At 38.4% G+C, this 27,219-nt stretch overlaps 1 protein-coding gene across 1 annotated transcript in view; it reads right to left on the bottom strand.

Moving 5' to 3' along the window:
- Positions 1-12,858, bottom strand: part of LOC149180075 (cell wall integrity/stress response component) — a 90,907-nt gene extending 78,049 nt beyond the window's left edge. The window contains exon 1 of the mRNA XM_089415886.1: positions 12,450-12,858. Coding sequence (XP_089272012.1) covers positions 12,450-12,810 — 361 coding nt within the window. The 5' untranslated portion in view covers positions 12,811-12,858. The remainder of the gene's footprint in view (positions 1-12,449) is intronic.
- Between the last annotated feature and the right edge of the window lie 14,361 nt (positions 12,859-27,219).

The following is a 27,219-nucleotide window of genomic DNA, read 5'->3' on the forward strand; positions in this document are numbered from 1 at the left end:
TTGGGACTTATGTAGGTCAAGGAGACTAATTCGAACTCCTCATGTGTATAAATACAAGTGAAATGAGTTCATTTCCTCATCATCACTTGGATTGGATCTCTTTTCTCTCTTGAGAATTTCACACTTTTTCTTGGAGGATGAATTGGAGCTTTATGGATGAATTTTGATGTGTGGATTTGGTTTATCTTATCTTGGAGGTTCTTTATTGTCAAATTGTGGATGGTTGGATATGTTCTATTACATGTAAGTACATGCTTTTAATTCTATTCTTGTTTTTACTTTGTCATATACATCGGATTGGGATTTTGGCTATTTTTAGGGCTAATTGTTGCATGCATTTACTGCTTAAATTGTGGAATTTTTTCTCTATATAGCATCTCTCAATGTATGGGCCATGTAATTTGAATGAAATTTCCTAGGGATAATTCTAACAACGAATTCATCTTGATAAGCCATCTCCTTTTGCAAGTCGAAGTATAAAAGTTGTAAGGTTGCTTCCCTTTGCGCTCGAAGGCTAGAGAGGTAATCTTAGGGCCTCCTTGACTAAGAAACAAAGTCCTCACTCATATTTATCATAGACTCCATTCTCCCAAGACTAAGGCATTGATCTACCAAGAAGTGGTCACCCAAAATCAATTATTTTTCACCTTTTCCTAGGTCTAGCCAAGTTGGGTCAACTAGGGCATCATTTTCCCGACAAAATAGCCCTCCAAAAAGTTTGATCTCCTAGCATCCCCTGCGTTGGTGTCTCCTCAAGGCCTCCTCCAATTTTGAAGCCATTCTGACGGTGGAGTTGTGAGAAAAGCCAAGCCCTGGCTCTGAGATCAAACTTTGCCCTGGTAACCCCAAGGCTAGTGCCTCATAAGATCAAATCAACACCTTCAAGTGAAAATCATGTCTTTGATCATTTCCCCTTCCTTGTCTGGGTTAAGAATACCATTGGTTGCTAAACTCTTACCTCCTAAACTAGGTTGGATCCCCTTGGTCCTGTGTGGTCCCATTCCTTTGAAAAGACAACTCTTTAAGAACCATCTGGGATACAAATTTCAATAAGGATTTTAGGGATTGGGAAACTCTTTCACAAGTCATATTCCCTAACCCTAACCCTCAAATCCTCCCATCCTTCTCCTAGAAGACATTGTAGCTTGCTTAGAAAGCAAGCAAGTTCTATTCTTCAACCTCTTCTGCAAAGGGATTATTTAGGTCACTCTATATCCACTTGTTGATATATCCTTCATTGGTGACTCCATATATACCAAGTCTCCTCCCATCGGTGAAAGTCTGTAAATAATAGGGAGCCTTAGCTGAGGTGACAATGGGCTAAGTCTTCATTTGTTGCCCTTGGTCTAGCATTTGCCCCTTTAGGTCCCCTGCTAGTTTGAGTGATAACATACCGCATCCTTCTTCAAAGCATATCGTACATTTTACCTTTGACAGAATACTCTTTGAACATAGAACTTCAAATAGTAGAATCACAGATTATACATTAGAGCACATAACCAATCAACAAATCATATCAATGCCTTAAGCACTCAAGGCAAGTTCATATGTTCATTTGTTGGCTCAACCTGTTTTCTTCTCCAAACCCTGGTGCGATTTTTTCCTTGCTTGGAAGAAACATTGTTTTCCCTAGTTTGCTCAGGTAACCCTTTCATATTGCATTCTCATTCAATGTGACCAAGATTGTGGCATTTAAAGCATTTTGCATTGTACTTAAATGAAGGAGCAACTGACATATACTTTCTACTATTAAAGCCATTTGGATCTTATCTGCGTACGAACTTGCTTCTAGAGGTCTAATAATATTATAATCATTTTTGTCATAGCCTTTGCAATCCCTAACCTTATGCCTGAAATTTATACATTACAAACAATAACAAAAAATATATTTTAATACCTAGATGAGAAAGGTTTCCTTGAAGATCTTCTGAAGATATTCTGCCTTGGAGGAGGTTTGATCCTTTGCTAATGCTTGTCCTTCATTACATTGTTGTCTTCTTTCTGATGGGGCTTCATGGGAACATCTGCATAACTTCCTGGAGTAGCAACACTTCCAATCTTCTTCTAACCTTCACTGTGATTTGGCTTTTGAAGAATGCCAACTTTGTCTTCGGACTTTTATTCAAATTTAACATTTGGAAACTTGGAGCTTGAGTCTTCTTTGCATGGAGACTATCCTGTGTAACCAAGACCTGTTTTTTCGCATGGTGATCTCTGACAACTAAGAATGTCATCCAATAGTTGCGAGGTCTTCAAGTTCTTGTTGAGCTTGTCAACTTCAACCCTCAATGAAACAACTTCTTCTTCAAGCTCCTCACATTCTTCTTCTTTCTTCATCATCTAGATCTTCATTACTTCTTTCATTCTTTTTGCTTCTTCAAGTTGGGATTTCAAGGAGATGATTTCTTCTTCAAATTTTCTTTCTTGTTGACCAAATTCTACTTCAATTTTGTTCAAGTCCTCAAATCTTTCCTTAAGATGACTTGTCAAAATCTCTTCTCTCTTTCCTACTTCTTTCACTTCAATCTTTAAGCGTCCAACTTCTTCTTTTGCTTTGATAAGTTTGTGATTCTTCTCTTCAAAGTCTTGCATCTTTTCTTTCAATTGATTCACCAAGGCATCATCATTCCTTTTAGATTCTTCCAATTGTGCTTTTAGAGAAGTAGCATTATAATGAGTTCCTACTGCCCTTTTCTTTCATTCATCGTCTGATTGTTGATTTTTTCTAGCTTATCTCTCAAAGAGATATTCTCAACTTCTAAAGATTCACAATGATCTTTTTCCTTCAATTTGCTTTGCCACATTTCTTCCACCATCCTTGCTTCTTCTAGATGAATTTTCGAAATTGCTTCTTCTTGATCTTGCTTTTCATACTTTTTCAACAACTGCTTTTGCTCTTTATTCAGAATTATGAGACTCCTTATTTCATCTAGAGTGGAAGTGAACTTGTTTGAACAGATCCTTGTGACATTACCTTTCTCAACACCATATGTTCCTCTTCACGACTTTATAACCAATCCATCAAAGCAACTCTAGCTTTTCTTGTATCTTCTAATTGAAGCTTCAAACCGGTGACTAATTCCATTTCAAACTTTCCTTTTGTATTATCAAGTTTTTCTTCAACTTCTTCCTTTGTGTAGCTAACCTCAATTTGATGAGGAACATCATCTTCATTATCTATAATAAGACATGGACACATGAAAGTATAATGGCCTTCATTACAACAATTGAAGCAATAAGTAGTGCATGATTCCTCTTTTTGACCGTTTTCGGCATTCATGACCATGAAGAAGATCTCTTCTTTGGGATTTGATGTATTGCTTGCATAATCATAGCCTTTCTTCTTCTAAGACATCTTCTTCTTACTCTTCCATTTATTGGCCATAGCTCCTTTGATCTTCCTTCCAGTAGTTAACTATTCCTGAAGGAACCTGGCTCTGATACCAATTATTAAACTAAAGATTACACTGAGAGGGGGGGGGGGGGCAAATCAGTGTAATGGCCAATTTAACAATTCAAAACCATTTTTTCATCAATATAGCAATGTATCATAAAGTAACATGCATCATAACAATGAATAAAACAGTTCATGAAGTAACAATCATCACATCAACACATGAGAACACCAGCTTTTACATGGAAACCCTTACAGGGGAAAACCACATATCTTCTTGTCTTCAATCTTCAATTTACAATGTTTGCTAGCACCAACCAAAAGGAGACATCTATCCCCTGAAAACGCAAGCGCCAACTTGCTTTAGACTACAACCTGATTGAAACACCAACCTCGAAACGATGCAAGCACCAACATGTTGTAGGAAACAACCTGATTGAGGCACCCACCTCTGTCGCAAACCAGTGGACCGCGTTTCACAATTTTCAGACTTTATCCACAAGCATCAAAACAATTGACCTGTCATAAATCTATTCATATCGATACTGTCATGATTTCAAGATCAACCTACAACAACTTGTTCATCAATTCGGTCACATCTCATCTTTCCTGGAACTTGTTTTGGTCATGTGTACAACACTTGTTCATAAGCCCGCAACATGTTCACAAACCCCTGAAGCATTCCAAAACACATAATGTGGCTTCCTAACATCAAACATGCATCTTCATGACTCTTCATAACCTCTGGATTGATCACAATAAAAATCTGGCCATCTCCCTTTTCTGGAATTCAATTTAGGTTCAAAATGACCCCAAAAACCATATAAAAGATTAACTATTCGACAAAAAGGCCCTTTCAGGGTGCCTTCTAAAAGAATGACATTTTCTCAACAATCCTACAAAATGTACTCTGACCTCGACAAAATGTAAGTTGTGGGGGTAAATAAAAATTAATTTTTGACCTCATGAACTACCAGATTCGAACCAGTCACCTCTGTTGTATGATACAAGTCCATTACTGTTGCACTATGCGGTGTTTTGAATGATGCCAACTAAATAAGGTCATTTTGTTATCACACCAATGAACTAACTCCAAAAGGGGGCGGAACCCAATCCTGCGATCCAACTCCACTCATGGTTACGCCTCAACCAAAAACCGCACTCGCAGCATGATCCAGAGTAGGCTCCAATCTGAGTGGAACCATGTCACATAAAAAATCAACACTTCACTGTATGGTTTGATAACTAAGACTGTATGCAAGCGATGAACTTGAAATTATCATTTTAACCACGAGCTTTTGTCAATACGTTTTCACCACAGAGCCATTGATCTTCATATCATTGAGAAATCGATTGCGTGACTAATTGAACCTACAAAGAATACCCATAGTTGAAGATTTGGAGCCATCCACGGAGCACAGTCTTGTACACAACGAGACACATTCCATAGGATTCGAAACCAAAACTAATCACACCAATCATAGAGCACCAAATGTGTTTTTTCACGTGTTATCCATATCTTATTAGAACCAATGACTTGTGTATATATATATATATTCATTCATGTAGTCTCAAGGTTCATGGGGGTCAACCATGGAGCCATTATTCATGCCTGCAATCCTGGTCTTTTAATCCATATGACCACACCAGGCCAACCATGTGACTGTAACATATGACTATGTCTCTATATTATGGCTCATTAGGACATTTATCCATGAGTGATTGTACCCAAAGATATCTCGGAAGATTCTTGGTGGAAATCCAATGTATATGATGAGGCTCAACCACGTATTGGCTCAATGTGTTAACTGCAAAACATATGTCCGAACAAGAGTTCACCAAGAACATCAGTGCTCCTAGAGTTGACGATACTCAGAAGCATTTCCCAATTCAAGTCCAACAGCACTACCACATAACTTCTTAAAGTTAAGTTCCATCGGAGTAGTCATAGGCTTGCAATCCATCATCCCAAATCTTTCCAATATCTTCACAACATATTTTCCTTGAGAGAGGAAAATTTCACCTGGCTTTTGCCAGACCTCCAACCCTAAGAAATAGTGCATCGGTCCTAGGTCCTTCATCTCGAATTTAGAAGCCAACTCCCTCTTACATTTGTGAATAAGAGGGTCTGCACCTATCAAAAAGAGGTCGTCCACATAAAGTACCAGAATGAGAGGTTTATCATTTTCAACCCTAAAGTAAAGGTTCAGATCGGCTTCACTTCTAGTGAATCCCAGCTTCATCAAATAGCTATCGATCCTCTCATACCAAGCTCGAAGTGCTTGCTTCAATCCATAGAGAGCTTTCTTCAACCTGCATACATGAGATTCTCGATCATGAACTTCAAACCCCTCAGGTTGTTCCACATAGACTTCCTCTTTGATTGAACCATGCAAAAAAGCGGTCTTGACATCCATCTGATGTAGGTTCCATCCTTGCGAGGCAACAAGGGCTATGATTGAGCAAATTGTGGTGTATCAGGCAACAGGTGCAAATATCTCAACGTAATCTACACCTTCCTTTTGAGAAAAGCCTCGAGCAACAAAGTGAGCCTTGAACTTTTCTGCACTTCCATCACCTCCATGCTTGATTTTGTAGAGCCACTTAGAAGTGACAACCAATTTGTCCAGGGATCTAGGGACCACATCTCAGACATCATTCTTCATAATTGACTCATATTATTCATTCATAGCATCCTTTCATACTTGTTGCTTCACGGCTTCTTCGAATGATGAAGGCTCATTTTGAATGATAGTGCTCATGGCGGTCAAATATCCTTGGTACCTGTTCAGCTTCTTGCTTTCACGGAAAGTCCCCCTTGGTGCAATGTGCCTCTCAGCATCTTCGAGAGTCTCCCTAAGCCATGAGGGTCTCCTCTTGGAGGAGGAAGGCTCATGAGGGAGTGGATCAATAGGATCCATAGGTTCATCAACATCAGACATCGATTCATCCTCTTTTTCACCCTAATTTCCTGTGTCACCTTCTTTGTCCTTCCTTAGGATAGGAAGGTTGTTGATCTTCCCCAGGGCCATATCTTCGTCGAAGGTGACATCATGACTTATCTCAACTTCCTTTTGACCAGCCACATAAATTCTATATCCTTTAGAATTTTCACTATAGCCCACAAAGATTCATTTCTTCCCAGATGCACCCAATTTGTTTCTTTTCTCTTTCGGCACATAAAAGTATACGGGACTTTCAAAAATTCTAAAATGAGAGACATCGAGTTTCTTACCAATGAACATTTCTTCGGGAGTCTAGGAGTCCAATGCTTGATGAGGGCATCGGTTTTGAACATACACAGCGGTATTTGCAGTTTCACCCCATAGAAATTTCGAAAGTCCTTTGATCATGAAGCATGGCACGAACAACTTCTACAATAGAGCAACTCTTCCTTTCAGCCACACCATTCTGCTCGGGAGTGTATGGCGTTGTAGTCTCCCTCTTAATGCTAGCTTCTCTGCAATAATCTTGGAATTCATTGGATTCATACTCAGTCCCCTTATTAGTCCTCAATATCTTGATTTTCTTCCCGAATTGGTTTTCGATCAAGGTTTTGAAATGTCAGAACCAAGTGAACACTTCATCCTTCTTCTTCAATAAGTAGATCCAGGTCTTGCGAGAATAATCATCCACAAAGGTGATATAGTATAAGTATCCTCCCAAGGAGTTTACACGCATCATACTAGATATGTCGGAGTGGATCAATTGCAATATGTCTGTGGTCTTGCTATTACTTGAGGGGAATGGTCCCCTTGTAAGTTTTCCTTCAGCACATCTCGAACATATACCTTCATGCTCTACTTTGAACTCGAGCATACCTGTCACCATCTGTCTCACATCAGGTAGGGCCTTATAATGAAGATGGGCGAACCTCCGGTGCCATAGTTCAGATTGTAGAGATGTGTTGCAAGACATGGCTCCCAATGGATTTCCTCCAACTTGATACAAATTGTTAATCCTGAACCCAAGAGTAAAAGCATCCTTGAAATTTCTTTTCCAAACATGTACCTTTCCATCGATAAAAGCCACCTTGAAACCTTTACCTTCCATTGTTGAAATGGACACCAGGTTCTTCTTGAGATCAGGTACATATAGTACTTCTTGCAAATGAATAGTGTTACCTTGATTCAATTGAAGAGTAACATTCCCTACTCCCTTCACAAGATAGGTGGCATCGTCTCCAATGATGATCTCCAAGTTTGTCTCCTTTTCTATCAAATTAGAGAGGGCTTCCTTGTATCCGGTGAAGTGCCTTGAGGCATCACTATCAATCAACCAATTTCCCAAAGTATCCGGAGGAGAGGCAATGGAGAGGGTCGATATAAAATAGTACTCTTTTTTAATATTGTTAACAACATTGGATTCATCATACCTGGAGTTTCTTGATTTCTTGGAGGGTCGACCATTTCCTTGTCCCGCATTCCTTTTTCCTTTGCCATTGGACCTGTCATTCCTTTTATCGTTGTTGTTGTTGTTGAAGTTGCCCCTAGAGTTGTTATGATAGTCATCGTCTCGAGGTGTATCCCTTTTATTAAGACACTCCCTTGCACAATGGCCATTATTATTGCAATCAAAGCACTTGCCCTTCCTTCCTCCCTTAGATCCAGGATTTCCATGGAAACGACCTTTTGACCCTGCATTATTCCTCCTTTTGGCATGAGCGGACAACGCAGTGGGGTTGCTTCTATTAGAAGGCATTTCTTGCTCCGTCATTCTTGTTTCTTCTTGAATGCATCTCAACACCAATTCTTCAAACCCTAGAATTCGATCATTGTTGAGTATAGTGGTTCTAAATACATACCACTCAGGTGGGAGTCCTCCAAGAGTGGTGAGAATAAGTTCCCTGTCAGGAATGACTTCTCCAATCGAGACTAGATCATTCTTGATCTCAGTAATCCTCAAGAAATAGGATTGAATGTCCTCGTTCTTGCCCTTCTTAATATCCTTCAACTTATTATTGAGAAACAGAATTTGTTTAGCATTACTAACCTTGAACATGCCGACCAACCTATCGTATATCTCCTTGGAGGTCTTCAATTTGGAGATATAGGCCATCAGATGCTTGTCAATGGAATCCCTGATAATCTTCTTCGCTTTGACTTCAGCCTTATTGTACTTGGTCTTCGCAGCAACCGGTGCATTTGAAGGAGGCTCTGGGATTTTACCCTACACATATTCCACCACTTCCTTCTCTTCCAAGGTCAAATCAAGGGACATCTTCCATCCATGATAGTCGGATTTATCATTGAGCTTGTCTTCAGCCGGGAAGTAGGATGAGGAACCCATTGAGTCTTTTGTCCTTGTCCAATTGTCTTTGGTAATTGCTCTTTCACTCTTGCTTGGGCTTTGTCTTCACCTCAGCTTTGATTCCATGTTAATTTTAGGCAACAATGGTATGTTCTATGGTATGTTCTATGCTTTAGAGCAATTTTACTTCAATTTCTTTATGAGCCCAATATCAATTTCAGTTTAGCAATCACATAAACATGTAAGTAAAATGTTGATAGAACATAAACATAAACAGTAGAAGACAAGCCAAGACAAGAGGACACAAGATGTGGCACCAACCAGGGACAAACCCCAATGTGGGGAAACCCTTGATCAAATCTTCTTTTAGTCTTCAATAGTTCAGTAGAGAGAGATAGTACAATTTACAAATTCTGATAATTTATAACAGCAGCAAAAGAGCCCTAACCAAAAAAGTCAACATTGGTCAACAAGGCAGATTTGACCCTCAAAGATTCGGTCAACTTCAGTCAACTTCAACCTCCAAACAACAAGATGAAACAGCCCTCAAAACAGTGAAATTCTGCCCAATCAAAGTCTGGTCAAACAATCAACCTGCGGTCAGCCCTAACCACAATCAACGTTGGTCAAACCTCCTCGATTTTTGTGCCCAGAATTGCGGCCTACTTAGACAGAGATTCCTCACCCAAACTGAAGTCAAAACAGGTCAACGCAGTCAAATAGCCTCCCAACAACTTGGTCAACGTTGGTCAACGCAGCAAACAAAAACCCTAGTTCACACGTGTGGAGAGAGAGAAGATTGCCTTGGATAGTGTGCCCAATCACAAGAGGAGAGAGAGATATGTGTGATGAGATGATGGTGAAAATGACTTGAGGTCTCCTTTTTATATGCAACGTTGAGGATGAATTGGGGGCTTGTGTCCGTGTTTTGCTCGCTGGCCGACCTTGACAATTTGTCCATAATATAAATAAATTCATATCTTCACTTGTACATGTTTAGAATCAGAGGATCTTTAGATCAATCCTACACTTCTCCGAAAGAGGAATCTAATAAAAATATCAGCTATCATAAATAAGATGACCCATGTGGAGTTTGGCCCTAGTTGCCAATTTTAACACATTGGCCAGATCTAGCCATCTTGGCCACAATCTTTTGAAGTCTCAAGGCCCAAAATTCAACAATGATCTTCTCTGAATCATGCAAATGGGTAATGGGATACCAACCATTGATAAAATCTCCAATGGCAATCTTGGGAATAACCTTGATCATCCCTTAGTTAAGGAATTCTAAAAAGCCTAGCCTCCCTAAACACTTCTCAAGCCATCCTATATAAACAATTTCCAATAGTATTCCATATAACTTTGTAACATTCGCAAGGAAGGTCATCCACCCCAAGTGATTTGTCATTTTTCATTCTAGAACATGCCAAAAAAGCATCCTTATTGAAATTTATTTATTAAGTAGTCAATTTGGTGGAGAACCCTCCTACACTCACTTTTGTCATCCAACGCCTAGTTTGAACAAGAGTTTGGAGCAAAGATATCTTGAAAGCATATAACCAACATGTTTCTAATTTCATAATAATTCTCCACCAATGCCCCACTCAATTTTTGGAACCCCAAAGATATTTTCAAATGAGTTGTTCTTTTTCAAAAAGTTAAAGTAGAACTTTGAGGGTATATCTCCCTCCTCCATCTAATCCAAGTGAGCCTCTTTTCTTTCAGTCATTGCTTACAACCCTTTTTACAATGATTGAAGTATTCAAACTTTACAACCTCTACCTAGATCTCAGTGTTATGAATATCCTCATTTAGCAACGTGCTCCACTCGAGATCATGGTAAGCTCGTTTTACCTTGAACTTTTTTCTACATGAAACCATTCTACCCCAAGTGCAAATAACATTAACATTTCTTAGAAATACAACTTTCCACAAAATAATCCAACCCTAATCTCCCTAAGGGAACCCAACTAGATTTCACAATTGGAAACCATGATTCTAAAATCCCCAAAACCTAGATGAGACAATGAGTTCAAATGGTACTCCCTTGAACATCATTGTGTGGTGGGGCCAATAGAAAGAAATGAAACTATCGGAATATCAAAATGATCCTAACCAAGAGCCCACATCTAAACATCAACCAATCTACCTCATGTACTTGCAAAACACACCATCTCTAGTTCTATAAAATCTATCCAATTTGGCTTGGATATGCTCTTGCCTCCATCTCTTATAACATCATATGAACCAACCCCCATAATCATGGCGTTCCTTTTTTAAAAATTGAGACCAAAATCCTACAAAACAACTTCACATCTGCTCCAAGCTGCCCTCTCGGATTTATATAGTCTGAAATTTCCCTCCTTCCCAAACTCCTTCACATCAAACCATATTTAAGTCTTCTCCTAAAACGCACTTAGCAGACAACAAGGATGAGACAAGCCTATGCCACAACATGATCATGTCATAAGCTGGATTGGCTACACACACATATATATCAAATTCCAAACACCCTACCAATGAGTAGAAATGTAGCCTAAACAACGATGTGAATGGTCTTTCCCACGATATATCGGGCATGCTTGCTAGCCTGCTAGCATGGAACCACAGCCAGCATTACCCTACCACTCTCCTGGGAATGCTCGGTGGATCAAAAGGTGCCTTTCCAGCATATGTTCAACGCCAGATGGTTTCACTTCATATAGAAAAGCGACATTCAGTTTTATTTCCCTTAAGAACATCTCTCATGAGCATCTTTCTACTTATTAATATTAACAACTCCATCCTCTTCTAAGAGCTTAACAAAATGGTTATTTGTCAGAATATATGGAGCAGAACGGTGCTCTGCATGAAGTGCTGGCACCCAAAATTCAACCAAGAAATTAAAGCTATCAAGGCTATACCAATTTGAGTAAGGCTTCAAATCTTTCAGTTTCTCTTCGGGAAAATTCTTGTCTTACAATTTTATTCCAGAAGATGGTACAGGTTATTTACGCTAGAATCTGTGTAAAAATGGATATCAGAAAAGGACTTCTAACAAAGCTAACCATAAACTTGGATGACCTTGAGCCACAAACTTGTGTTACAAATATGTCCCACACGTTAAAAAAAACCCTCCAACCTGGCTCAAGAAAAAGGACCTCAAACGTTACAGGAAGGGGGAAAAAAGGAAACCGAGTTAGCTAAGGAAGGCCAGACATTAAACTAGAGGAACCGAAAGTAGAGGAATAAGATAAACTAAGGAAGGAAAGAGTAAACCAGATTCGAGAAGAAAAAGGTAACTATTAAAAAGAAAAGCAACTTCCCAGGCTTTCAAAAGAAACAACAATAGAAAAAACGAAAACCAATCTGCAAAGGGCAATGCAGTAAATGATGCTTGATAAACAAGGAAACTAAACATAGAAGAATCCGAAGAACAAGATTAAAAGACAAAAAGATCATAAAGAAATGGAAAAAAAGAAAGAGGCCAATGTAAAATACTAAAGTGATCGTAATTAAAACACTAAAACAATTAGTGAGAAGAAAGCAATGGTCCGTCCACAATAAGACTAGATAGAATAACCAAACACTTCTTATGACAAAGAATAATCCGTATGACAGAACCATTAAAGAATAACGCCTAGAAATAAATACTTACGACAAGTCAAGTTAGTGAGAAGAAAGCAATGGGCCGTCCATAATAAGACTAGATAGAATAACCAAACACTTCTTATGACAAAGAATAATCCGTGTGACAGAACCATTAAAGAATAACGCCTAGAAATAAATACTTATGACAAGTCAAGTTAATTAGGATCCAGGTTACCTTTAAGAGGCGTCCGCTTTACTATTGTGCTGCCCATTCTCCTTGAAGAGAAGGAATTTGAGCTTTTGCGGGAAGGGGAATTTGGGTGAATTGTCAACAAATCCATGAGAGGAGCTTTAACAAGGGGGGCCACATGATACATTATTCTCGCATTCATGGCGTGTACCGCCACTGCAGACTGTGCAATTGCCATTGCCATTGCCATGCAGAAATTGTATAATCCACTGAAAAACCAAACAAAGATCACAGTCAGGAGAATGGACGAGAGTTGCGACTGCAAGATTTTAAAAACACAATGGGTATCTATCTGTTTCGCATCACTGGGTAAATATTTATGAAGCGAGGAACTCTGGCAGATCATAAGCAGCTGGTTCCATGCGTTAGAAGCTTCTAGTCAGTTGTAGTGCTTTGTCTCGATACGTCTTTTCCCGGCTGCAAGGCACCGCGGTGTTGTGTGGAGCCCTTCTAGCCCGCGCCTAGCCAAACCCACGAACACATGGGAGATGATTATACACATTTCAAGTTTTTCCAAATATAAGGTACGGGTCTCTTGACTTTAAGAAGTAAACAGCTCATGGGATGATTTGATTTCGACCTAAGTCATGCTGTGCTTTTTTAATCAAAAAAGTTTATAGGGGAGAGATTTCTAATGTTGTGCACGACCAGTGATTGATATGGTATTGGTCCCACCAAACCACCATAAATTGAGACTTTTGCAACCAATATTTAAACAAAGATAAATAACATTAAGTATAAATAAGTAATAATTTATGTCCAAAATTTCCCCATACATTGATTGGGCTCACAACTATCCATAAATAGTATCTTAATACCTAAGAGTGCAAACCATATTGACCCAACTAGAAAACAGCTAAAACCATAAATGCTTCCAAAATGGTCTATTCCAAAAGTACAAAGTAGTAGTCACTTCAACCCCCACTCATCAGAACTGAAGCTCTGTATCCCAAATAAATATCCATACCTGCACATAATAAAAGGGAATGTATGTCAGCGATAACTGTTGTGTTGTTCAACAACTAAACCCCCTATGTTCAATAAATGACACGCAACCCAATAACATTTAAACCCACTTTGTTCAATAAATGACACCCAAATCCAATAACTGCAATAAATGACACCCAACTCCATTTCTCATTAAAACAAATCAAAGCACATGGATCAACAAATAATCAATTCCCAACCATTACATCACATCAAATTAAATCCAAACCACACATTCAAAATGAAGCCATTGCAATCCATGTCCACTAATTAAATTCAAGTGCCAAAAACTATAAAAGAAGTCCACCCACTGTTGAAGTTGCATCTTATGCTTTCAAACTATTAAGTAAACTTGAAGACAACATCACAAAACAGTGGCCAATATATTCAGGTTAGTTATATCAATTACAACACATTCTTCTTACAGTTATGTTTTCATTTATCAGAGTTCTTACATTTTCAGTTCTTACAGATTCAGTTTCACTTTCATGAAAACCAACACACAGCCTATAGTTCTATTTCACAATTCACTTTCTTACAGATTCAGTTTCATTTTCATGAAAATAAACACACAGCCTACAGTTCTATTTCACAATTCACCCATATAACCAGGAGGATCAAACGAAAACAGACTGTAAGGGAAACACTATTAAGGAGCACCGAGATATAACCACAAGGGTATGACAAAAATAGACAGTAACGAAAACACTGTTAAGGGGAACCGAATAAACAAAATAGAGTACTTAGATTTCATAAAACAACATTAAAGACTTTGCAATACGTCAATTTCTCCATGGAGAATTTATCTTTTCTTCTCTATACTCCTTTACTTCTCTTGGTTTGATGGTTACATGATCTGTCTGGCCATAAATGCTAAAAGGATAGCTGGATGGTTTCACAAACAGCCATTGAATAAAAAGTAGGTTCTAAATATAGCTATTTAGAAAAGTTAAAACCATTCCTTAAAATAAAAAAATAAAAAATGAATGCCTTCAACATACTTAATTTTTTCAGTTCAATTTTTTAAAACTTTTTATGACTGATAATAAAAATTGGAAACCATATAACCACACAACTGCTTTTTATAGAGTTTTTATAGAGTTTCTTATTTCAAACTCTAATTTCTCCATTCAATGAGATAAATGTTTTAAAAACCTAAGATCTTTTCTCACGCGTCTTCAGTTAAGTTTTCTTTGTCCAAAACGGGAATCTTGATTTATGTGAAAGTCTATTGTAATGGGAATGAACAAAATTCCGAATGAAAGCATCACCGAGATCTCTCATGGCTTTCAAGCTGCCCAGCCTTACTATGATTATGACAAGCATAGCACTCTTCTGGAGCATATGACCATATTTTGTTTGAGTTTCCAAACTAATTACTATGCCTGGAATGGTTGCCATGGACTGCAATGGAGAAGTTGGCATACTAAGACATTTTTGGCAATGCCAAACAACAAAAATATGGAAAATGATATTTGAAGCGTTAAATTTCCATTTAGAACATTTTTGTGTACATTTCTCATTCCAAAATGGTCTTGAATTCAAATTGTTTTCCTTGGCTTTTTGTCCTGCTTATTCCTAGCTTTCTGCCCATCTTCTGAAGCAAAAGAAAGTTGTAATTTGCAATGAGAGGCTACGAAGTAATGCAATTCGGTTTTTTGGGAGTCAAATCTATGAAATATTATAATTGAGAAGATTTCTTGGAAACATGATCCAACTTTTCCTTTATTTCAATTAACCCATTATCGAGCATTTATTTCTCTACATGATGAAAGCATGGATTCAAGGCTTTTTATGCACATAACTACCGATAACCAAAACATCACAAGTTGTGATCAATAGAGTAACTGAATGTGAAGGAACTTCTTCTGCGGCCATAGCCATGGTTCTAATGATGCTAGCATGTGCAATATCACTAGCAAATGATACGAGACAGAGTGATACAAAATATATGTGCACATTTCACTTGCTTATGCCTTAGCTAAAATACTGTGTAAATAGGTGAACAAAGGTCAATGGAGAGACTCAGAATGTAATAATCAAAATCGACTAAGGTAGAAAGTCAAGATAATTTGGCTTTTGGTTGCCTATCCTCCAAATGACCTAGGACAAGATTTTACTTTAATCTTGATATATCACCTAGAAACTAATGATGTGTGTGTCATGCAAATTATGGGTGCTGACTATCGTTTTGTTTTTGTGCTACATGGATCAAATTTGTCTAGCTTTGGATATTTTCGCTTTTTTATCACAGGCCTTCATCTTTTCCTTGGCTTTTTGTTCTGCTTATTCCTAGCTTTTTGCCCATCTTCTGAGGCAAAAGAAAGTTGTAATTTGCAATGAGAGACTACGAAGTAATGCAATTCGATTTTTTGGAAGTCAAATCTATGAAATATTATAATGGAGAAGATTTCTTGGAAACATGATCCAACTTTTCCTTTATTTCAGTTACCCCATTATCGAGCATTTCTTTCTCTACATGATGAAAGCATGGATTCAAGGCTTTTTATGCACATAACTACCGATAACCAAAACATCACAAGTTGTGATCAATAGAGTAACTGAATGTGAAGGAACTTCTTCCTTGGCCATAGCCATGGTTCTAATGATGCTAGCGTATGCAATATCACTAGCAAATGATACGAGACAGAGTGAAACAAAATATATGTGCACATTTCTCTTGCTTTTGCCTTAGCTAAAACACTGTGTAGATAGGTGAACAAAGGTCAATGGAGAGACTCAAAATGTAATAATCAAAATCGACTAAGCTAGAAACTCAAGATAATTTGGCTTTTGGTTGCCTATTTGGCTGTTACTAAAAATCTAAGTTTTCTTCCATTTCCATCCAGTTACATCACTACAGTGGAAACGCAGAGATGGTCAAAGGACAGGTTTGGAGAAAGGGATGCTGAGGCATGAACTCTATTTGTAATCTTCGACTTCTGTAATAATACATATTCCAATGTCAGCGAATCACTTATAGAAAACAACAAAACAACAAAACAATATTTTAAGTAGTCAAACCGAACAAGAGCTCTGTTGGGAAATGCATAACAAAACCAATCAATACAGTCATGGTATTTCAAGTGTAAAGACAAGTTATCAAAACAACAATCACTGATAATTTTGAAGACATAAAACAAAATGATTTTGTATATCTGATTTTTCAAGGATACTAACATACCTATTGATAATTTCCTGTAATAAAGCAGAAGTATTTTTGCCTTGTACGAAAGCATAATTTACAAATATTCTAATGTCATGCAATAAATTTATAGGTTGTTGCATCTATGGCAAAAGGAAGTTATGCTGCTCATATAAGGAGAAGTGGTAGGAGAGTGACAAGGGGTGCGCAGCTACGATGCACGTCTGATGAGGACAGGACAGCTGATGTCAATGTCAACAATGCACCAGGGAACATTGTTGAGGATGACCATGTGACGGCAACTGATGTTAACACACCATCAGCCACAGAACCACCATCAACAACAGTCCAAGGGGCAAGTTCAACTAAAAAGATCAGTGCTATAAGAGGATGGACAAAAGAACAAATGTTAGTTGCAATTGACGACATAGAGTTTAATGGATACTCAGTTCTGCAAAAAAGCATGGTATTCCTCCCTCATCAATACATTATTGGATAAATGGACTGACTCATACAAAATGTAGAGGGTCTCTTACAGTTATGACTGAGGAGGAGGAGGCCGAGGTGGTTGAGTGGTGTAAAGAGATGACCCAATTGGGAAACGGGCTAGAGTTGATACAACTCAAATCAACAATTGCTCAAATCTGTCAAGGGAGGCCAAACCCATTCAAAGATGGGTTTCCTGGTAAATCATGGTGGTTTGGGTTTAAAAAAAGGCATCCAAAACTTGTATTGCGTACTGCTGAGGGCCTTGACAGAGACAGAGCATTAAATTTGCGCCCTGCAGTTGTGCAAAAGTTCTATGACACACTTTCTAGTGCTTACGATAAACATTCTTATGGAGCAAACCATATATGGAACTATGATGAAACAGGTTTACAAGCAGGGAGGAATTGTGGCATGCGGGTAATTGCCAAGAGAGGGAGCCGAAATGTGCCAAAGATTTTGCCTAAGAGCAGGGAGTGGATAACTATTTTATGTTGTGTCAATGCAATTGGTACTTCAATCCCAGGATTTTATCTATTCAAAGGTAAAAATCAACTGAAAAACTATATATAGAACTGTGAACCAGGTGCATGCATGGATGACTAAAGAACTGTTTCTAAGTTGGCTTTTTCACTTTGCTGCATTGGTATCAGGTAGCGTCTCACCTAATAACAGACACCTATTGATATTAGATGGCCATGGGAGCCACATGGCTGTACAAACAATTGAGGAAGCAAACAATTTAGGCATCGACCTGTTGACATTGCCCGCTCATACCACTCACAGACTGCAACCCCTTGATGTTAGTGTGTTTGGCCCTTTCAAGAACTATTTCAGGTCAGAGCGCGCTGCATGGATGGTAAAGAATCCAGGGGTTGAGGTGAAAAGGTTCGAGCTAGCAGAGCTTGCAAGTAAAGCTTTTGAAAGGGCTTTGACACCATCAAATATCAAGGCTGGCTTTAGGAGGATAGGAATCTGGCCACTGAACTATGATGCTCTTATGCATGATACTGGTTGTAGCCAAGCGTTTCATGTGGATGATCAGGAAGAAGGGAATGCCCAAACAGGTGTTGAAGTGCAAGAAGTAGATGACCAAGATGATGTTGTTGCAACTGGTAATATGATTTCCCTCTCTCAAGGACAATTGTATGTTGAAGATGATGAAATTGTATGTGAAACACAATATAACCATGAACAAATTCGCAGTAACATGGAGATCGTTCCACCAACTCAAGAACATGAAACTCTTGTCGCTGATATTGTTAATGACATTGTTGAACATGTAGTTGACAATGACCAATTGACATTGCCAAGCCAAGTAACCCCACCTTCATGGCTAGCAAAAGCAATGATTAATATGAATGCACATAGTGCCTCAGCAACCAATGAACAAACCATGAACATGGGACAATAGATCAATGGAAGAAGATGAAGCACATAATGAGGCATCAAATGAAGATAATGATATAGTTCAATCAGTTCCATCAGATACTGAAAGGGAAGTACCAAGAAATGGCATGCAGGTGGGAGGGGTAGAGAAGACACTTGGCCAGTTCCTAAAGCTACCAGTAGAGAGAGTATCAATGAAAAAAAAGCAAGGTGCACCAGGTAGTCTTCGTCTGGGCCGAAGCTCATAGTTACTCACCTCAGAGGATTATATAAACCTGTTAGTTGAGTCTGAAAAAAAAAAAAAAAATTGAAATGCAAGAATTAAAATAGAAAAAGAAGGATCTAGTCAAGGAGAAGAAGGTAGCAAGGATTGTTGCAGCGCAACGTCAAGCAGATGAAAGGATTGAAAGAGATAAAGCAGGCTAGTTAAGGACCAACAAAAACAAATGGCAAGACAGAAAAAGGAAAAAAGAAAGGCACAACAAATGCTTGAAAAGGAACAAGGGATGATCAATGATACAAGAATAGCTGATGAAACCAGGATTATTTTAAACTCATTGGACTCCATTGCAGATAATACACCATTATTCCAAGATCTCATAAACATTCAAGTGCCTCACTATCAAACTGAGGGTTTACCCACTTGCCTTATTCCTACCAAAGTTGGTGTCAATTCTATGTATGCTCATTACACACCTCCACTTGATGTAGGGGTCAGCAGTGCAAATGTGAGGTATGGATGCTCAATACCTCCATGGTTGGAAGCTGCAAATTGGAGTCAATCATATGGCAACAATCAACAATTTCCTAATCAACCCTTGACTGGTAGGCCAACCTACCTGGCTCAAGGAGGTAACTCGGGGAGTTTTGGCACTCAAGATTCTCAGGGCCATAAAGAATAGGGGTGTCATATGTTTTTGGTTGTAACCACATTATGATGTGGATTTTGGATGGATTGTATCTTTTTCTCGTCACAGAAACATTTTGGCTTACAACCTAGGTTGTTTTATTTCATAATGTGTGCGACATTGTAGCCAAAATCCATTTTAGAAGGAACATCTATAATCTATTATAATGTAGAAATCTTACAAGATTCTCAGGGTCATAAAGAATAGGGGTGCCATATGTTTTTGGTTGTAACCACATTATGATGTGGATTTTGGATGGATATATATATATATATATATATATATATATATATATATATATATATAATCTGGAAAGAAAAAATCTTTATATTTGAGAAAGAGAAATATACATGTTACATCCTCTACGGGGAATTGGAAGTGGCTCACAGTGCTTTTCTGTAAACTTGAATCATACACCAATCCTGCTGATATGTTGATTTCTCTGTAATATTTTTGAAATGTTAATAAAATTAAATTTCCATGTTTTTCCTTGAGTTGCATTATGATTCTTTTGAGAAATTAGCATTTCATTTGAGCCAATACAAGTGTGATCGAAGCAGTGGACACATAAGAGCCAAAGAAGTTGCAAATAAGCGGTACACTGGACATTCCACACTCCAGGACATTAGAAAGTATGTCTCAACCAAAAAATCTACCCATTTACAATGTAATTTAACTCCAGATGTACACCAATTTTTGACTTATTGGAAAAAACCATATGACATTAGAATAAAGGGATGAAATGCTTCTATACACTTGCTCCATGGGCAAATTCAACATAATAGAACATTAAGGAGGAAAATGGTAGCCGTAAGAGTATTGAATACTAGGGCCGCAAATGCACCCTCATTGGTGCTATCATGGTCACACTTTCTCTAAACAAACTAATATCATCTTTGTATAAGAATAAGAGTCCACAAATTTTTGGAGATCATACAAATGCTAGAAAGGAAATGCCGACAACAATAACATAATTTTACTTGTATCTTCTGAATTCAAATAATTGAAACATTGTTTCGTTTTTTTCAAACAACCATAGTGGGAGGACCATTTTGACAGATCCATACTTGAATGAAAATGACGAGCTCTATTGCAAGCAAAGTTATGACAGGTAAAGTTTTTGGCACAAGAGATGATTTGGGGAGATCGACCCTTCAAGGAAACTGCCAATCTTTACTGTAGTTCAAGTTATCACATGCAGACAAAGTCATCACATCGAAAGTTGGTGTTGCTTCGAGAGCAGGCAACCTCTAAATATTGAAGAAGTGCAGGTGGCACCTCTACAGGCAGTGGAGGTATAGTTCAGAGTCTGCTTAGAGTCTGAATTTTTGGCCAAGGCAATCTACCCTCCTCCCAGATTATCAAACTAGATCGAGACCAAAACATATCCAACAGTAAACAGTTAATTGTTAGAGCACAAAGATTAACTCAATAGAGCCAAAGGGTATACTAGGTTGATTTCTCTGTAATATTTTTGAGCCAATACAAGTGTGATCGAAGCAGTGGACACATAAGAGCTAGAGAAGTGCAAATAAGCGGTACACTGGACATTCCACACTCCAGGACATTAGACAGTATGTCTCAACCAAAAGATCTATCCATTTACAATGTAATTTAACTCCATATGTACACCAAATTTTAACTTATTGGAAAAAACCATACAACATTAGAATAAAGGGATGAAATGCTTCTATACACTTGCTCCATGGGCAAATTCAACATAACAGAACATTAAGGAGGAAAATGGTAGCCGTAAGGAGTATTGAATACTAGGGCCGCAAATGCACCCTCATTGGTGCTATCATGGTCACACTTTCTCTAAACAAACTAGTATCATCTTTGTATAAGAATAAGAGTCCACAAATTTCTGGAGATCATACAAATGCTAGAAAGGAAACGCTGACAACAATAACATAATTTTACTTGTATCTTCAGAATTCAAATAATTGAAACACTGTTTCGTTTTTTTCAAACAACCATAGCGGGAGGACCATTTTGGCAGATCCATACTTGAAGGAAAATGACGAGCTCTATTGCAGGCAAATTTATGACAGGTAAAATTTTTGGCACAAGAGATGATTTGGTGAGATCGACCCTTCAAGGAAACCGTCAATCTTTACTGTAGTTCAAGTTATCACATGCAAGCAAAGTCATCACATCGATAGTTGGTGTTGCTTCGGGACCAGGGCAACCTCTGAACATGATTTCAGTCTAAAAAAAACAACAAAACAAGGAAAACTGAATATCTGCAGGTTTTTAACTCATACAAACCCCTTCGAGGCCTAATATTACTTGTCTGAACCTAATGGAACACGATTTCAGTCTAAAAAAACAACAAAACAAGGCAAACTGAATATCTGCAAGTTTTTAACTCATACAAACCCCTTTGAGGCCTAAGACACAAACATTGTTGTCAGAATATCAGAGCTAAGCAGATATCGTTATGCTCTGTAAAAACCCTAAACCCCTAACCTGCAAAACCCTAAACCCTTAAAACCTGCCATGCAAAGTTAACAAAAATTCCAATAAGGTGTTTTGTGTTGAAAAACACATAGAAATAGCTGGTAGGATTAAAATCCTACCAGATAGAAGCCATGGATGGTCGCCACACCTTCGTCAGACCTTCTCCGGAGCTTGCCACACCTGCAACGAGTTGGAAATTAGCCATTGAACAACAAAAAAAAACCAAAAAAACCCAACAAAAAACACAAAAACCTGCAATTACCTGTAAAAAAAACCTTCGACCTCGAACTGGCTGAAACTGCTACTGGCTCCTCCCCAAACAACAAAAACAGCGAATTAAACCACCACCAAAGAAACCCTAAACCACTGGCGGTCCAGAATGACCAACAAATCCAGGCGGAAAACCACAAGAAAGACAAAAGCCCTGTTCCAACCATGGACGCGTATCGGCAAACAATGGCAGACATCAGCTCAACCATGGCGGACGAAGCACGTAGGTTCTAGAGCCGTCCTGCACCATCGTCGGTGGAGGACTTCGCCCAACAACTGGACCCGAACAGAAAAACAAACGACAAACAACACATCGCACAAATGATGCGGAATCAACCCTAAACACGGCGTGGAACGGTGTTTTAAACCCTTGACACGGTGCCCAACACGTGGACCTCCACGGCGGACACCTATCGTACCAATTTCATGCATATCACGTGGCGGTAGGCGAGGTGGAGGGGAGGGTGCACAGGTAATGGCGTCCCTCCCCTAAGTAATACCAACTTTTATGAAAAACTTATTTGGTTTTTGCAATAATTTTATATAAGATGTTTTATATACCAAAAACTTATTTGTTTTTTACAATAATTTTATGTAAGATTTTTGATATACCAATGTAGCTATGGTATAAAATGGATATTCATCATTTTAAAGCAAAAGCATATAGGTCAAAAGTTTTATATATCTATATATATTAATTTTTTTCAAAAGAAAAAATTTAAGAAAAATATATAAATATATTTGTTTGACATGATAGTGATGAAAGTCTCAAAAAATCATTTTCTATGAATTTATTTATTTATATTGGGTTATATCTCAAGTTCAAAAATAGTTAAAATTACATCTAAAACTTAGGGGATGGATTCTCTAAGATATCTATATCTTGTAAGCTTGTTTAGTCTTTTCATTGTGAATGCATAGTTAATAAAAAAAGAAAAAAGTCATAAAGGGAGATTAGCCAACATAAACTCAATCTCATTTTCGTCTACAAATTCATATAATCCCACTGAACCAACTGAAAGAGCTAAAGCTTCCTTTTACTGTCCATCAACTTCCTCATTTAATTCCCTAAGGATGTGGCAAAAAGATATGCTCAAAAGAGTTTGTTGCCTCTTAGATGTCGTTTAGAAGGGCGTCCAATCTTCTATTAGAGGCATCAACCCTACGATTGGCTCAATCAATAACCAGTTTTGAATCCCCCATCCCCTGAAGTCTTAGCCCTTTTTCCTAGCCAGCGCCAATAATAACGATAACGTTGTGAACTTGTTCTGATTATTTGACCCTCTCCTGGGAGCATGCCTGTAGTGCATAAAATCACTGTGATTGAAGTACAGAACCATGCCTGTGCCACAACGAGGGGGGTGTCCCTAGCTAGCGCCATCAATTTATCCCCAAGGAGTGTCATAAGCAACCTCTGGCATGATATAGATCCTTTGTTTATTTTGCTTTTGATCTTACTTGAATTCATAGGTCAGCGCTATCAATTTTATTGCATACACCTCAGGGGGGCATATAATAATCCTAAAATACACATAGATCCATGGCTCTCCAGATACAAGCAATTAAGAGACAGGGAAAACCATTGAAGGACTTTACCTATTTGTCCACTAGCTAGGCCCTGAATACATCACATAACGTATCACCAATCCACTTGGATTTAGGCTTGAATTCTCCCCATAACAATTCACAAACATGGGAAGCATAATTACATTTGACAAAAAGACAAAGATGGGATTCCTTAGTGCTTTTTCACAAGGGGCATATGTTTGGCCCTACCCAACCCCGCTTTAGAAGAGAGTCCCATGTGAGGAGTTTACCGTTGAGAGACAGCCAAGAGGTGAGCTTGGCATTTAACGAAGCACTATCTCCCCAAATTTCTTTCCACCACCAAATCTTCTTAGTATTAGGTTGATCCTCAATCTTTGATTTGTAGCCAAGTTTTCTTGTGAAGCTGCCTAAGTGAGGAATTTTTTACCAACAAAGTTGTTAATTTTAGATAACATTGGTATGTTCTATGTTTAGCATAATTTACTTCAATGTTCCTTAGTAGCCAATTAACATTTTCCAAATATTTCTAGTAGCAATCACATTGACAGTAAATGCAGATAGAACATAAAATAAATGCAAAAGACAAGCCAAGACAAGAGGACACCAAATTTGGCAGATGCCAAGGAAAAACCCCAATGTGGGGAAAACCCTTTGATCAAATCTTCTTATTATTGTTCAATAGTTCAACACAGAGAGAGAGAGAGAGAGTACAAAAGTCAAATAGACTAGCCTAATACAAAGTCAAATCAGCCCTGTCAAATTCTGCAATCAACTGCAATCAAACTTCAGCCCTAACTAGAAAGTCAATGTTGGTCAAATCAGCAGCAAAGCACCTCCTTTGAAGCTCGGTCAAAGGTAGTCCAATTCGACCTCCAAGAAAGGTCAAAGTCATCCCAAAATAGTCCCACAAACTCTAGTCAAGCTCCGTCAAACAACAATCAGCCTTGCGTCAACGCAGGTCAAATAGCCCCAAACTTCTCGATTTTCATGCCAATCAATGCGGCCTCAAGAAAGCGAAATTATGCCCTTAAAACCGCAATCAAATTCAGCTAAAACAACCTCGGTCAATGCTGGTCAACATTCTAAAATTTCAGTTCTATTTTAGCCCAGAAATATCTATCCTCCTTGTTGAGGAATCTAGGGCAAAGTAGTGTAGTGTGATTCTTCGTTACTTGATAACGATTTGTGGAGTCTTTTTACTTTTTCTAGTTAGCTAAATCTTCTTCTTCTTATTATTAATACATGTGTGTGTGCTTCATCAAACTACTACCAAAACATAAAAACAAGAACACAAGATGTTGGCTCTCTGCTAGGGCCAATACTGCTCTTCTTCTTGAGAGAAAAACCCTTTGGTGAATTTCTGTTATTGAAGCTTGTTATTTGAACAACTTCCAAACCCTAGACCCTTGACTAGGATATCCTCCAAACACAAGTCAAATCCTTCCTCTCTTTGCACTATGACTTCTGGCACATGGACCTATGTCTTTCGGTACTTTGATCCTTAGCACTTTGTCCTTCTTTTGCTTGTCTAAGTTAGGAAACCCTAGAACATTGAAGCTTTTTTCCTTCGTTAGAGAGAGAGTCTTCTTCGCTTTCCTTTGGATACCTTGTAGACCTAGATACACATCGAATGTTGTTGCCTTCTTCTGTTGTCAAATCTACAAGGGTTTACTTGATGCACGTATGGACAGAAACCCTAAAACAATCTCTTTCTCCTTGTTGTCTTATCCTTCTTCTTCGTTGGTTGGGGAGGTCTTATGGTCCTTGTTTCTTAGACCAAAACCAAGATACTTGTTATTGTTGTAATGACTGCAGGAAACCTCCTTTATCTTCACATGTGTGGCTGCAAAAGCCCTAGAAAAATGTCTCTTCTTCTTTGTTGTTCTTCCTTCTTGCTTACTGCCCTTGTAAACTCTTTACCTTGGCTTTCTTCATCCTCCTTGGTACTCTTTTTCTTGTCTTATACCCTCACTGATTTCAGAGAGAATTCGTTATACTTTTGAGGAGTGGACAACCTCTATAAATAGAGGTTTGTCCCTCCTCTTCAAGCTGACTTGACAATTTCGCTATAATTCATCTTTTCTTCATTATTTTGCTGCTTGGAGATTTCATTGATGCTAGGAGAGGATTTGACTTGTCTTGGAGGTGTTCCCACGACCTTGTACATTGACATTCATGATGTAACATGCCCTTAAAGGGTCTCATCATAATTAGATATTGACTTTGACTTTCTAGAAGCACTTTAAAATGTGCTTGACCTATTTTCAATGAGCAAGAAACTCATTGACAAATATTATAAAAATAATTTATCTTTTATTGAATAAATACAAATATCAAAATCACATTTATGAAGACCAAACCTAGTTATATTTCCTTCAACGCTCCTAGCCACACGTGTGAGAGAGAGAGAAGATGCCCAAGTTGTACGAACTAATCTAATGAAGAGAGGGAAGAATGAGTGAGTGAATGGTGTCCAAATGAGGTGTGAAGTCTCTTCTATTTATACACTTTGTTGTGGGTGAAGAGACACATCCGTTGGGCTTCTTGAGCCTACATTAAGCTGAGGTTGACCTAAACAATTTGTACATGTGAGGGAATAAATTCAAAAACACACTTCTGCTTATCCGAATGAGATGATCTTTATATCAATCTTGGACCTCTCGGAAAGAGGAATCCAATGAAATAATAATCTCCATCAAATGAGTTGTCCCAAGGTGTAATTTGGCCCTAGTTTCCAATTTTAACACTCCCTCTCAACTAAGAAGAATTCCACCTACCAATCCATGTGTCATCATCATGCCATCCTATCATCATGTACCATCTTTTCATCTCTGCTCTACTCTGCTTTGTTGAACCATGAAGTAATAATGAAGAAGAATTTATAGAGAGTGAGTCGCAAGGCCTTACCACTCTCCGCTGATAAAGGTCAGTCCAGAGGTAGAACCTCAAATGATCTCAGATCAAATTGTTGAACACTATGCATCCTAGTCATAGGGAGTATGGAAATACACGATGCATCCATCGGTAGTGCTATGGTCCCTAACCACTTTTCCCAACTCATTAGCCAGATGAGAGTTACTTCCCATAAGTCTCGGACTCCATGGGTAAGATGTATGTTGGGGCATTGACAGGGGAAGGTGAATGATGCATCCTACTCATATGCCATAGGAGAAGGTGAACCACTCATCCTATGCATATGTCAATCATAAGGGAAGGTGAACGCTAACCCTACATACATGTGTCTGCAATCGTAGGGGAAGGTGAATCACTAACCCTACATACATGTGTCTGCAATTGTAGGGGAAGGTGAACTACTCACCCTATACACATGTAAACCATAATGGGGTATCATAGGGGAAGGTGAACCACTCACCCTGTACATAGAATACCATTAGGGGAAGGTGACCACTCACCCTATGGTTGCTCATAGCTCTAAGAAGTACCACAAGCCCCTAAGAGCTCCTAGAACTCAGTGTCTAACTCATGCAGGACCCTCATAGGAGTGTCTTTCCATGACTCCAAGTCTCTCTCCCCAAGGGCTTTGTCAGGATATCTGTGA

Source organism: Pinus tabuliformis, chromosome 3_2 (assembly GCF_031772625.1).
Source record: "Pinus tabuliformis cultivar Carrire ecotype Pingquan chromosome 3_2, CPIR1, whole genome shotgun sequence".
Taxonomy (NCBI): Eukaryota; Viridiplantae; Streptophyta; class Pinopsida; order Pinales; family Pinaceae; genus Pinus; species Pinus tabuliformis.